The 13,914-nt window shown below is 39.6% G+C and overlaps 1 protein-coding gene across 1 annotated transcript; it reads right to left on the minus strand.

Moving 5' to 3' along the window:
• Positions 1–3,896: 3,896 nt before the first annotated feature.
• Positions 3,897–13,898, minus strand: si:ch211-220i18.4 (SRSF protein kinase 3). The gene is made up of 12 exons (XM_032519808.1): positions 13,678–13,898; positions 12,332–12,435; positions 11,111–11,219; positions 9,735–9,822; positions 9,381–9,465; positions 8,965–9,071; positions 8,554–8,692; positions 8,085–8,161; positions 6,750–6,857; positions 4,994–5,063; positions 4,729–4,821; positions 3,897–4,575 (listed from the first exon to the last, which is right to left on the minus strand). Exons 1-12 carry the CDS (start codon positions 13,737–13,739, stop codon positions 4,391–4,393), a joined length of 1,227 nt encoding a protein of 408 aa, XP_032375699.1. The 5' UTR covers positions 13,740–13,898; the 3' UTR covers positions 3,897–4,390.
• Between the last annotated feature and the right edge of the window lie 16 nt (positions 13,899–13,914).

Raw genomic sequence — 13,914 nt, forward strand, 5'->3', positions numbered from 1 at the left:
AGGTCTTAATTGTAAACTGAGAATAAAAGATGGGTGACATCTCCATTTAAAGGTCAAGTTGCCATTATTTGTTTGTTTGTCTGTTGCGTTTGTTCAAGGTTCAAGGAGTCTTTATTATCCCCGAGGGGCAATTTGTTGTACAGCAGCATGTAACATAAATTACACACATGTAATACAAGACAAACAACCATACATCTAGAAACAAAAAACACGTACTACACGGAAGACCACACCTCACATTGACTTATTTAAAAAGCCTATAGCAGCAGGGACAAAAGTTTGTCCTGCATTTTGGCAGACTGAATCTGCGGCCAGTTGGTTTTAAATGCCATCATGTCTTCTAAGTGGTATTTTTGTCAAATTAGTACGATACAGTGTGGCATACCAAACAGTGGTCACAGGTTGTGTATATTGTACAGATGTCGAAGCCTTGTTTGGCTAATATTGTTGGGATATATAACGCACCAAGTTAGTCTGATGATCATTTTTATTTGGTCTGACATTTACACCTAAAACCTTTGCTTCAGAATAGAAAATATGCTGTATCAAAATCAATTCCGTTACATGACCACAAACTGTTAAACCGCATTAAGTGGTGGTGGCATGGAATGGTTAAAAATTGTGTGGCCACCACGGAAAACAACGCAAAGTTAAAGTCGGTGAGAAGATGACGTAGCATTTGGAGTGACTCTGGTAGCGAGTACTATGAAAGCCCGAAAATCTACATAAGGAGGTTGGATGTGTTGGTGGATGGGTCAAACACAGACCTTTCACCCAGGAGACAGGGGATCGTGTCCAGCGTGTAATGTTTCCTAAAGTTGTTTTCTTCTTTTCCTAAACCCATCCGTATTGTTCTTCCTGCGTGTCACTGAACCGTAAGCCCACCCACATCCTTTTCCTTATGTTAAGGGTCTGTGGTTGTTTCATGGAATTCTTCCGTGTGCCCATCACAGAGTTTTTTGAGATTCCATGAAACTGCCACTGATTTTGAGTTAAGGGGCCATGTTCATTTCATGGAATTCTGTGAGATCAGGTTGAAATGAAAACACTCTATGTGCATTACTACATGGTGCAGTGGAATAGAAATTTACTATTTTAGTGCTGGTAGTGTGCAGTCAGTTTATCAGAGCTTTTTCACTGAAAACCGCTGCCTGCTGCGTCTAGAAACTGGGTTGATAAGAGCGTGCTTTGCACAAATGTGGTGGTGCCGATTTTCCAGATTTCAGTTCATTGGGAAGGAGAATGAGAACCAACAACATATTACAAAAAACTCTTAAATGTGCTTTCACAATAAAAAAAAATGCCTCACGAGTTTAATAAAAATGTCACTGCAATAAAACAAAAAAGCCTTCTTCAAAAATGCCTCTAAACAATAAGGAATCGTGTATAATACGTCCCATCTCCTCAGCGCTGTGTGAGCACTGGTGTACTGTCCAGCTCCATTGCTATTCTGTGATAGGGAGAAGAAAAAAAAAACTCAGGCTTTTTTTTGTATTTCTTTAATCCAATCACTACCTTACTGAGTGGCGCTCAACCCCAGATGCAGCAACTGTTGCCTTTAAAAAGTAGATTGCAGAGGTAGAGGAAGGGGAGGGATGTTGAGGGCGCTGGATGTTGGGATTTATGTACATCCGTTGATCCAAACTAATAATAAACCAATAAATTAATGCCTGTGGGAATTAGATTTAGCGTTTATTGCAAACTCTTGCACACATAGCATTAAGATCTGCCCTGATGCATGTAACCTAGCGCAAATATGTTCTTTGTTCATGTTCTAGAACCAGTTTTTAGTATGCCGAAAATCACCTTTATTCAGAAAAACAGCAAAGAAGTCTCCATTGGGCCTACTGACCTAGCTTTGCGCTGATAATCTCTGCTAAAATGAGGTACACATTAAATCAAGGAAGATCAGAATGCCCTGAGTGTGCAATTCCCCACCTCTCTTAAGCCCTAAAGAAAGGGCGTCCTCACACCCTGATTGGCCAAGAGCAGAAACACACCAAGCTGCTCTCAATTCTGATTTAAAAGCCAATGCCCACATGCTGTGCAACAGGTGAACTGAATAACCCTGCAATCAACTCGGGGGGGTGCTAAAACCAAATAGGGAAAGCTAAATGACACCAAGTAAAAAAAAAAAGAAGGAACATCTACAGGAAGAGCCAAACAATGACCTAAAAGTGGCTAAAATAAGATAAGATAAGATGTTTAGATAAGATAGAGATATATAGATAAGATAAGATGGATAAGATATTTGGCACCAGGTGTGTCCACTTACACATCCATTGTTAATGTAAGATTATTGATTTTTGCAGCTTTAAATATTTGAATTCCCCCCGTTTTATTATATAACTGTCGCTCTGTGGAAGCTCTCTTGAAGGTCTAGAGAACTAATTTAAGTACATATTGAAAAAAATAAAAACTGAAATAAAACATGGCAAATGCATGAAAAATATTATATGAAGTGAAACATGTTGAAGAAAATGGCACTTACAATTTAAAAAAAAACCATGAGGTAACATGTCACTTGTCACTTTATGGTTATGAAGAAAAATTAAAACAATTGGTGCTGCCTACACCGTATTATTCCCTGCTAGAGTTATCACCCAACATGCTTAAACAGGACAATTTTTATACATTTCCATACATTGTTTATCTATAAACTAAAAAACACTTACATATGGCATGACCCACATCAATTGAATGAAAGTATTAGGGGGATGCAAAAAGAAAGTCTATTCTGGAAAAAGTTTTATGTCTACCTGAGAAAAAAAGAATAATCCTTACAGGTGGGATTAACTGTATGCCAAATAGCTATGAGAGCCAAGCTGCTCGCCCATGACTTCAAAGCATTCGTGGCTTGAGCCTGAGCCACAGTGACTTTTGCATTTGACCGATCAATATTTGGGTCCTTCACAGTATTGAAGTCCAACAACAAAAGAGCAGTCCGTTAACTCAGTGAGCGTACCGTAGAAACTGCCATCAAAAATGGTAGGTGCATAGGGCGACACAAGTGGCACTTTCCTAGCGCCAAGTTCAACTACAGCTATCACAATTCTGCCTGTATTGTTGGACCAAGAGGACAAAACTTTAAGTGGGAGATTCCTTTTAACAACAATGGCCACTCCTTTTGTTTTTGAGCTTGCTGAGGAGGATGCAATCGTAAAATAGAATCTGTTGGCTAAGGGGGGAAGCCGGTCTGTGATCAGAGATCAACCATTGGGCAGTACAAGGGTGCAGTTAATATGGGCCCTTGATAACCTGACTGTAACATCAACTGGTTCTGTACTGAATTTATTTTGAAGTAACCACATTTCTTGTCTTCCAAAAACAGGAAACAGAAAGTGTAAAATAGCGAGCACTTTTAAACAAGACAGCTATGTCATTCAGAAACAAAGACTCTATATTCATATCAGCTAACAGTGCAGTCAGATAACAGTGCCATAAAACTAGGACACATCAAGAGATTAATACAAACCAAGAGTCTATGTTTATCAGGCAGCTGCCTTAATCCTGAGCTTCCTCCATGTTATTCTCCGCGATGGTGTCCGTGGTGCTGACTGTCTCTGCGGCTGCAGGCTGAAGGAAAGCAGCCCGCGCCACATAATCTTCAGCCACTTTAGCGGAGGTGAAAGCTCTGTACTGGGGGCCCTCCCTGATCTTCAAGGTTGCTGGGTAGATCAGGAAAAAATCTTCAGAGTTAGATCCATAAAAAACAACTATTAGGCCGCGGAGCTACAATTTAAGCTGCCATCTCTGTCGAGCTGATCACGTGACCCCGCGATGTTTTGTTGTAATAAAATTACAAATTAAAAATAATGAAGAAATATTGATACATTAAGTTATGTTTTCATTCATATTGCAATGTAAATAATACACTTACAGTACACTTAACAGTACAGCGCAATCTTGACATTTTACACGACACACCAGAAAAAAAAAAGATACACATACTCATGCACTGGCAATGGGAAAGGAGTCCATCTGCCATTTCTTAGCAGGTTCACTGGTGTTTAAAATACCCACATTTACACACACATTTGGGTAAAAATGGAGTATTACATGATTCAAGGGTCTGACAGTCAATGACTAACAGTAACTAAAAAACCCTGCTTTAGTAGCATTAAGTGCGTAATGGGCACCAGTGGAAAAGAGCATCCTATTCTCAATCTGGTGTTAAATAAAGGACAACAGCCCATTCCACAGGAATTTACAAATCTGTGAAGGAAATACAAAGTCTTCTACATAGCTCCTCTAGTATAAAAAAAACTCAACATCTTTTGGATTGGGTTTAAGGTGGTATGTTCAGAAACTGGCCAGATCAAGCTGCTGACAGCATCTGGCTGTGAGGACTGCAGATCAGGACGAGGCCTCTACAGCCTTTTGGAGGCTATCAGGAGGTCAGCCATGGGTGGTGGAGGCACTGTGCAGCGGTGGCCCTCCTCTCCGGATAGTAATCCAACATGCGAAGAAGGAAGTCTGAGAAACCAGTGGCATCCTCCAACAAGAAGTGGTATTTCTCCACCAGAACGTCATAGAGTCTCCAGAACCTCAGTGGACCAATACGACGCAGGTCACCTGGATGACATCATGTAACCAGTATTACACAAAGGATGCTTACAAGTAGCAATGATGAAATTATTTACTATGATGTGTAATTATATTGATGATAATTAAAAGTAAAATCATACTAGCACACAACATATCTAAAAAGTGAAGATTCAGACTTACCTCTGCGACTGAAGTACTCGGCAGAGTATTTACCCGAGAAGGCAACAACTGGTGGAATTTTACCAAGCAGCTCCATGATCTGGGCTATATGGTCTGAGTTGGATTGAGAGAACACGAACACACACACACACACACACACACACACACACAGATGTAAAGTACACATTGGCATACACTGCATCAATACTTACAATGCAGCCACAGTGTAATCTCATTTAATCCTGTGTCAATGTTTTTTACGCCTCTGCACACTGTACTAACTGACCTTCTTCCAGGGAAATGGACTCGCCAGCTTTGGGTTCAAACAGGGAGTCGCCAGTGAGCAACTCAAAGGCCTGAGAGAATGCAATAGAAAATTAAGTAAGCATTAAGAAAGAGGACCAATCCCTACCATTGGATGGATTCCAGTGAAATTTGGTGATCCACTGACTTTACATGACAAATGATTCCCAGAGGTTTAATCCAGTATAACATGTTAAACTTTGTGCTTACAACATCCTTCCAATAAAAAAGAATGTAAGACTGTCACACATATCTTTATACTTTCATTCCCACAACACGGTAATTCCTGCAGATAAAGGTTGGAAAAAACCCTTACTCTGACCCCACCCTCTGGCCAATTATTACATTTGCTTCACCACAAATGCTAATGTGTTGTGTACTATATAATTATGAAGGTTACATTTGGAGGGTTCCTCAAGGCTCAGTGTTAGGCCCGCTTTTGTTTCTTTAGTTATTGAACAATATAGCCTATGTAAGGTCTCCAAAATGAACGTTCTTGTTATTTATTATTTCTTGTTATTGGTTATTGCAGATGATACAAATTGATTCTGTAAAAGTATTTTAGTATTCTAAAAACATTTTTTCCTTTTGATTGTCATGCAAACTTTTGAAGTGTTGCAACAAGACATTTTCTTTTCCATCAAATGGTTTGGGGGCGAATGAACTCGGCTACAGCGTAGTTTCGTTAAAGGTTGGCACTATGAGCAAGGTATGGCTGTAATCTGTCAGTAAACAGGTGGAGTAGAAAAAGTAGAAGTTGCTAACCAGAAAAAAGACAAGTTGCCTTGGCTATCTAACCCGAAATTTGGTGCAGTTGGGCAAGTTTTAATAATTTGTTAATCTTAGCTAGTATTTGCCACGAGCAAAAAACTCCTAGAAAAATGTATTTAATCAGGTGACCCAAATCATTTAACCATTTTATTTAGTGTAAAGGGCAACGTTTTAAATGGAATTAGATAAATTGAGGCCACAAAAAAAAAAAAAGGTTGGCTTAAAATAAATCACAAACCACTAAAATGAGGCGCACAATAAGGTCTGTAAACGTCAGTTCATTTTCAAAATGACTTGTTTTTACTATTGACCAAATCCCAATCTCACCCCCTTGGTGCCTCTATACTTTGTCATCATCCTTCCTTGTCTGCTCTCCAATATTCACTACATCCACTAGAGAAGTGAGCGCCTAGCAAGAAATGTAATTGGTTATGGTTTTGAGGTGCTTGCATAATCCACCCATACGGTTGCTATAAACTGCTTGCATAAAGTGACCCATACGGTCGTTTTCTGTGTGAGGATGGGCTGTCTATATATAAACGAGTGTATAGGCAAACATCTATAAAACAAATCCAATTTCTTTTACAATTGATTGTAAACAAAACTACCTATAAAGAACCCACTGCAGACTTTTCTTGTTTAATTGTGGCATAAACTGATACAGTTTATATAATAAAACATACACTTAAGCATATATTTTGTTTTGTTGTCGACAGAAAAACAGGTAAACCATAGCAATAGGATCTGTTTATATTTTTTATCTCTTCTACCCCCATTGAACTACTCGTGGAACAGTCAGTACAAACTCTTGCTATATGCAGTCAAACTTTGTTTAAACTGTGAAAGTAAATTTTGAGAGAAATTTGTATGAAAATGATTCACAGGACTATAATTTCCAAAACATGGAGTCTTGGGTTTGAATATTTCACACAGTGTCAACATCACATTTGTTACGGTTTTACCCTTACCATGCAGGCAACACTCCAGATGTCAGCAGGTGGGCCATACTCAGATCCCAGTAAAACCTCCAGTGAGCGATAGTGACGAGTCTGAATCTCCTCACAGAAATGTTTGTACTACAAGAAAGAGAAACATACATAGCAGACAGAAAGATTTCATTTTAAGATTTTAGTACATGTTTTACGGAGTCCCGGAGTTTACGGGGAAAAAATAAAATAAAGTAAAAAATACATTTACCGGGGACACTTTTGCGAGATCTTGACTTAGTTTTGCAATATTAAAAAAAAAGGCTAACCCAGCTGGTAAGTAGCGCACTAGCTAGTAGCATGCTAGGTGGTATCTAGCTAGCTAGTTGCGCGACATGATTACATCTCCTTGGTTGTCTAAATGCATCCATTTTTTTTTTTAATTTTGAACAATGGATTAGCATTACTGATATATGCCAAAGTGAAGTGTTGTAATGAACATCGTTGTTGACTTTTGACGTCAGTGACTGCAGGCTAACCTTAGAAGCTAGCAAGTATCTAGCTAGCAGCATGACATGATTACATCTCCTTGTTTGTCTAAGTACACCCATCGTTTATTTTGATACGCATGTAAACAATCAGGAACAACAAAAACACAATGTTTACCATTAGGGAATATTTTCATACAATGAAACGGCGAGTTCATGAGTTCTCCACATATACCAAGGAGTATTAGGAGAACCAAGTAGCTAGAGACCTAACTGTAAAAGACACAAGAGAGAAGCTCATGAACAAGTATGTTGCTATGGCAACACAAACCAGCTCTATTGACAACAACAGTTAACGGTATGTTCATTATAACACTTCACTTTAGACAACCAAGGAGATGTAATCATGTCGTGCTACTAGCTAGATACTAGCTAGCTACTAAGGTTAGCCTGCAGTCAATGCAACTAGCTAGCTAGATACCAGCTAGTGCGCTACTAGCTAGCAAGGTTAGCCTTATTGTTTGTTGGATTTGCGAGATCTCACAAATAAAACTTGATATCTTGCAAAACAAAGTCAAGATCTCACAAATGAAACTGGAGATATCACATATAAAACTAGAGATATCGCAGATCAAAGTCAAGATCTCGCTAGTGTTTGTCGCAAGTGTTTTTATGTTATTTTTTCCATCCCTCCCCCCATGCCACCTCCGGTGCTCCGTATATTTAAACACAGTGTTAGTGCACAAAAATGTAACCCTAACCCTTTTTGACTATTGAACCCCTATATGATACCAACTTCCTTGTAAAGAAATGGAAAAAACAAGTTCAGTGCTCAGGCTAATGCAATAGGCTGTTAAACAGTATAATGCCTTTGTAAAAAGACACTGACCACCCAGCAGGAGCTTCCCAGGTCAGCAATTTTCACTGCAATTTCCTTTAAACTGTGTGGGTTCAATTGCTCCTTCTCTAAAAGAAACAAAAAAATCACATATTAAAATTCAAGAAAAAGTGGTTCAAGAAATAACATAGGACAGTTATACATTATATAGGACACTTATATTGGACAGTTAGTTTAGTCTATTTCTGATAATTTGGGAAGGAGGCATTTGCTTGATTACATGTTAAACTAAGACTAAAGCCTAAAGCTTTTGTTAATATATTGTATTTTTTACATTTTTTTTCAGTTAACATTAACAGTATGTGTGCACAGGGCAAATACTGTACTGCAAATACAGTTGGCTCCATGTATCTGCTTTGTACACACATATGATGAACCCTGCTCAGCTGTAAACTGTCCAGCTTTGAGACTTCACTGTTAAACAATCCCCAGCATATGTAGCAATAAATAAAAACTGTGCCTGAGGAATTGGAGGGTCTGCTGTCCCCTGCTGGTACTTTGTGGGACTGCTCTTCCAGACACAGCAGGATGTTCTCAGGCTTGATGTCCGTGTGGATGATTTTACACTGAGTGTGAAGGTAGTCCAGGCCTTGCAGAACCTAAAGAAAACCCAAATATGATGTGACCTTCCAAACAAGCAGTACTATACTATTCTGACTTATGACTCCATCATGGTAAACTGGTGACTCATAGAGATGAGGATGACAGGGCCTAACACAATGTGACAAACCCCTGTATGTTTATAGTATGGTGTCATCCAACTTTCTGCAAAAGACCCAATAAGCCTATTTCTGCAAAGTGCACCAAATCCCCTTAAATGAAGATACGTCTTTGCATAATCTTAATTTCTTAGGTCTTTGTTGTTCTTTACCTGAGTTAGTATTTGTTTGACCGATGGTCGCATCAGTCCAGGATTTCCAAAACATTTCTGCCAGTCCCTCAGGTCAGGCCCCAACAGCTCCAGCACCAGGCACATGTCTGACCCCCAGACATTAAGGTCAGTTTTACGTGTCTGCAAGCTATTGGCTAGCTGTATTCACTGTATGATGCTATGTTGTCAACATAATGCTACGGATCTGTTGTGACACCTCTGAAAACAACTCTCTGTTCAGAGTTTGCAGAGATAAGTCATTTATGAGATTTATTTATTTTATCATAGGCTAGTCGATTTTCACTGTGTGGCCATTTGATAGATACATTTTAGTGGCTCTTTTAGACACACAAGCACACGGTGTCAGGTTTACAGTGTGTGTCCAAGAAATGACAGTCTGTAAAAAGGATACGAACCCCCGTTGACCCCGGCCAGCTTGAACTCATCCAGCAGCTGAACGATCTTTTGACTGGAGGGATGCCGGCTCGTAGGACCACTAGCCTGATTAAAGAGAGGGGGAGCAGTGAGAGGAAGAAGCTAAAGAAGGCTGACAAGAACAAGGACAGGGAGAAAAATAGAGAGGAAAAGCATTTAGTATTTTTTGTAAATAGCAAGTTTGTAATGGTGAGGGCATTGTAGAGAGGAAGAAAGGAAGGTGGAAGGGGAGATGGTTGACAAGGCAAATTGAGAAAACAAATCAAGAGAGATAACATTTGACAGAAAGAGTAAGACGTGTTAGAGAAGAGAAACACAAACAGCGGGTCACTGACGCATCGCAGGAGAGCAAGTTCGTCCTGTCCTGCCTGAGTGAAGCCAGCTCCGCTCTTCAGCACCTTCACCGCAACGCGCCGCCCTAGTCTGCCAACACAGACACCCAATCAGCTCTGCTCAGATACAGGACAGAATAGTCTTCTTCTTCTGAAGATTTTGTTATCTTCAGAAAATATTCACCACGAGAAACAAAGTTCAACATGTCAAGTTGTGTTGGACTAATGGAACCCTTTGTAAGGGACTGTACACAAATTATAAGACGGGAAAATAAATGGGGGTGTGGTTATGCATGTATAAAAATATGTTCTTTTTTGATGAAGGAGGGTAGTCAGATTTTCTTCTTAATTACGTAATATGTGTCCATTTTGTTTTAATATCAATTCAGTCAGTGGTCTAAAATCTGTCATTTCAATATTTCTTTATCCAAAACACAGAGTCACAGTGCAGACTCATTTGGTTAGTTACTGAGCACTGTTACACACAGCCCAGTTTATTACCTGATCTCGCTGTTGGGTGTGAAGGTAATTATTTACAATTGTATTAACAATACATTTTATATTACATTTTACATTATTGTGTGAAAAGTTGTATTTTAATTGATATAAATTAACTTCCAGACCACAAAGAGAAAAGGTTAAAAATGTAACTCTGTAGGTAACTTTGTGCCCAACATTTATTTATTTTTATTCCAAAATGCAGTATACATAGTGGATGTGGTGGTGTCAAGTCACATAGCCTTCCTATAAATGTGGACGTATGTTCCTTTAAGACATACACAGCCATGCTGTGTAAACTGATGAGGAACAAGACTGTTGACTAGACTATAGCTCACTTACTATATCTGGCAATAATGACTGAAATTTCAAAACCGAAACTGGACATGGAGTAATAGAAAGAATGGTTGGGCGGCATGAGGTCATTCATTCAAGCTCAATCATCTCTTTATTAGAGAATGGCTGGAATTAATTTCATTTGGTTATGTTTACAATGACTTGCTAATCCCAATTCTAATGAATGATCCTCATCGGTTTACACAGCATGGCTGTGTATGTCTTAAAGCTGGGAACATGCGTCCACATTTATGGGAAGGTTATGTGACTTGACCACACCACATCTACTATGTATACTGCATTTTGGAATAAAAAAATTAAATGTTGGGCACAAAGTTACCTACAGATGTAATGTATGATGGCGATTGTTAAAAGTATTCCATTGATATAACATTTGAATCAGAATACTTTTCTAAATCAAGAGGATGGACCACAGAAAATAGTAATACCGCCACAAAGGGTCTTGAATCTTTTTTTTTTTTTATATTACATTAACCCCACCCCACACCCTGATAATTTTTTTTACAGTCCCTAATGAAACCTACCTGAGGTCCAGACACAGCCAAACAGTGGAGAAACAGCCCCAGCCCAGCTTAGACACCACCTGGTATCTTCTGTTTAAGGTGTCCCCTATCTGGACAGGGTGGTATCCACCTGAGGAGATCAAAACAAAAGAAATCTTAGAATAGACAAAGTCAAATATTATTTAACTGTTTAGATCCCATGACTGAAATGTGAAACCTTTACAACGTACAGTATGAATTTTTTTTTCATGTGGTGTTTAGAAAGCCTAGAGTGAAAGGACTAAAATGTGGCACTAAAGCTATTTATGGCATTACAACTTCCTCTAAGCTATAACATGTCTGCAGTGAGTAATGCATTTAAATCTCCCAGCAGGACACTGGAACATTTTAATGCATAAGCCTGTTAACTGGTATCTTTCAGCCAGTATGACACATATGCCTTGGACATCATCAGAGATCATAAATGAATGATGAATCTCTACTTTTTTTTTATTTAAATGGAACATGATATGAGGTGGTAATATGATTTATTCCTGTGTCAGGTATGTGTGGTAGGATACAACACCAGATACAAGTAGAGACCTGCAAAACTGGCAGGGAAGGAAAGATGATGTCAGGATGTCAAGTTGGCAAAACTGTTTTGCAGGAAAAGATGATGTATGAAAAAGAGACACATAGGTGGGTTGAGTGTTTTGGAGATGTCAGCTAAATACATATTGTGGTTGCAATTCTTTACTCACCAATGCATTGCCTATGCAGACATTGCCTGTACATCATTGCCTATACATTGTAATGTCAAAAAAAGTTTTAGTCCTTGCTTGCACCGTGGCTCGAGGGCACCATTGGTCCAGACTGAAATCTCTCTACAAGTACTGAATGGATTGCATCGAAATGTTGTGCTAACCCCGATGATGTCCTATGTCTTCAAACCAAGTAGAATCTAAAAGAATTGTTTCAGACGTATCTATACACATCAGGCTTATCTTATTTGAAGCAATATACTGTAGCTACAACTTGATCAAGAAAGGCCGTACTGTAACAGCAGCCTGTTCCCATAGAGCTGAAGACTGTAGCGATTTCTGTTTCCCACCTGAGCCTGCTGATGCCACAGTCTGCTTTGCTTATGAAATCATTCGCGCTAACCTCGAACAGGCGGCTCTCGGGGGACGGAGAGGTGGTGACACTGGAAGTGGTGAATGAGTACATCTGATGATAAGAGTGAGTTCAGAGACTCTGCTGTACCATAACAGTATTCTCTGGGGTCCTCGGAGTCCTGGCTGTCCTTTGGATCCAGCTGCTCATGGCATCCTAGGGCCTCAAAGTTATTAGACGACTTTGCTTCGCTCCTGCACACACACACACACACACACACACACACACACACACACACACACACACAAACACACCCACCACACACACAACACACACAACACACACACACACACACACACACACACACACACACACACACACACACACACACACACACACACACACACACACACACACACACACACACACACACACACACACCACACACACACACACACACACACACCACACACCACACACACACCACACCACACACACACAGTCTCCTTGTTAAACGCCTCTACATCCTCTGCATAGAGTACGTGCATGTGTACGTCAGTGTGGAGTTGCTGGGTGCAGCCCGGAGAGTTTGACTACTTTTAGATTTTCCCATAGACTGAGCTGAGAGTAGACAAGCAGCATCACAAGTTGCACTATTTCTGACCCAACTGTAAATCATTTTGCAACCTGATAACTCTGCATCCCAGCTGCTTTAGACATCGACTGTGGAAATAGTTGGGTCACATCATGTCTGAGAATACTGAACACGCCTAGATTTGTGTGTGGCTGGAAGGACATGGGTTGGATGTGAGACATGACACCCTTGAATGAATTATTATTATTATTATTTTCTTTATTTTTTTTTTAGGATACTCGTGCTTTATCTGTTTAACTGATTTTGTGTAAAGCACTTTGAATTGCCCTGCTGCTGAAATGTGCTCTACAAATGAAGCTGCCTTGCCTTGCCTTGTCCTTAGATCTACTGAACCATGAAGAAAGGTCAGGATTTCACTTTTTTTTTTTAAGTTCAATGATTGCTAATTTTCTTTTTTTTTTTCTTCAAAATGTGAAATATGAAGACTTGTGAGGACTTGACCCTTTGATATTGTGTCTGAAATTCTAAACTACCATTTAGGTCACTCAGGTGATGTCCAAATACAATTTTTTTTTCTGTGCCTAGCTATAATGAACTGCTCCAAACTGCATTGCTGTGGTCATGAAAAATAAAAAATAGTTTATGAGCCGAGCTGCATTTTGATGACATCAAGCAAGAATTCAAGGTTGTATTTATAAAAAAAAAAAAAAAAAAAAAAATTGCAACAATAAGCTGTTTCCACCAAAAGTCAAACACACGGAGAGTGTTGTTTACATCCAATAACATTCCAGATTTAAAACTCAAGGTGTCTGCTATTAAATGACCCAGTTGTTTCCAGTGTGTCAAGTGCAATGACCTGATTTTTCTACGGTGTCACAGGTAAAAGAAGTCCCATACTTACGTGGGATTCTGCTGGTCAGCTACATGCGCGGCGGAGCGGGGACTCCTCTGCGTGGTGTGCATGGTTCAGCAGATGTAGCCTGCAGACACAGCACAGCCGACCTGATTATCTTCGATTAAAAAACTGGATATCTGAAGCCTGCAGAGGTCAGAGACAGGAGCAATAGCAAGTCAAACTGCAGCACCTTTTAATGTTGCACCACTTGAAAACAGTCGAGCAGTTGAGAGGTAAGGAGGT

The sequence above is a fragment of the Etheostoma spectabile genome, chromosome 7 (genome assembly GCF_008692095.1).
Source record: "Etheostoma spectabile isolate EspeVRDwgs_2016 chromosome 7, UIUC_Espe_1.0, whole genome shotgun sequence".
Lineage (NCBI taxonomy): Eukaryota > Metazoa > Chordata > Actinopteri > Perciformes > Percidae > Etheostoma > Etheostoma spectabile.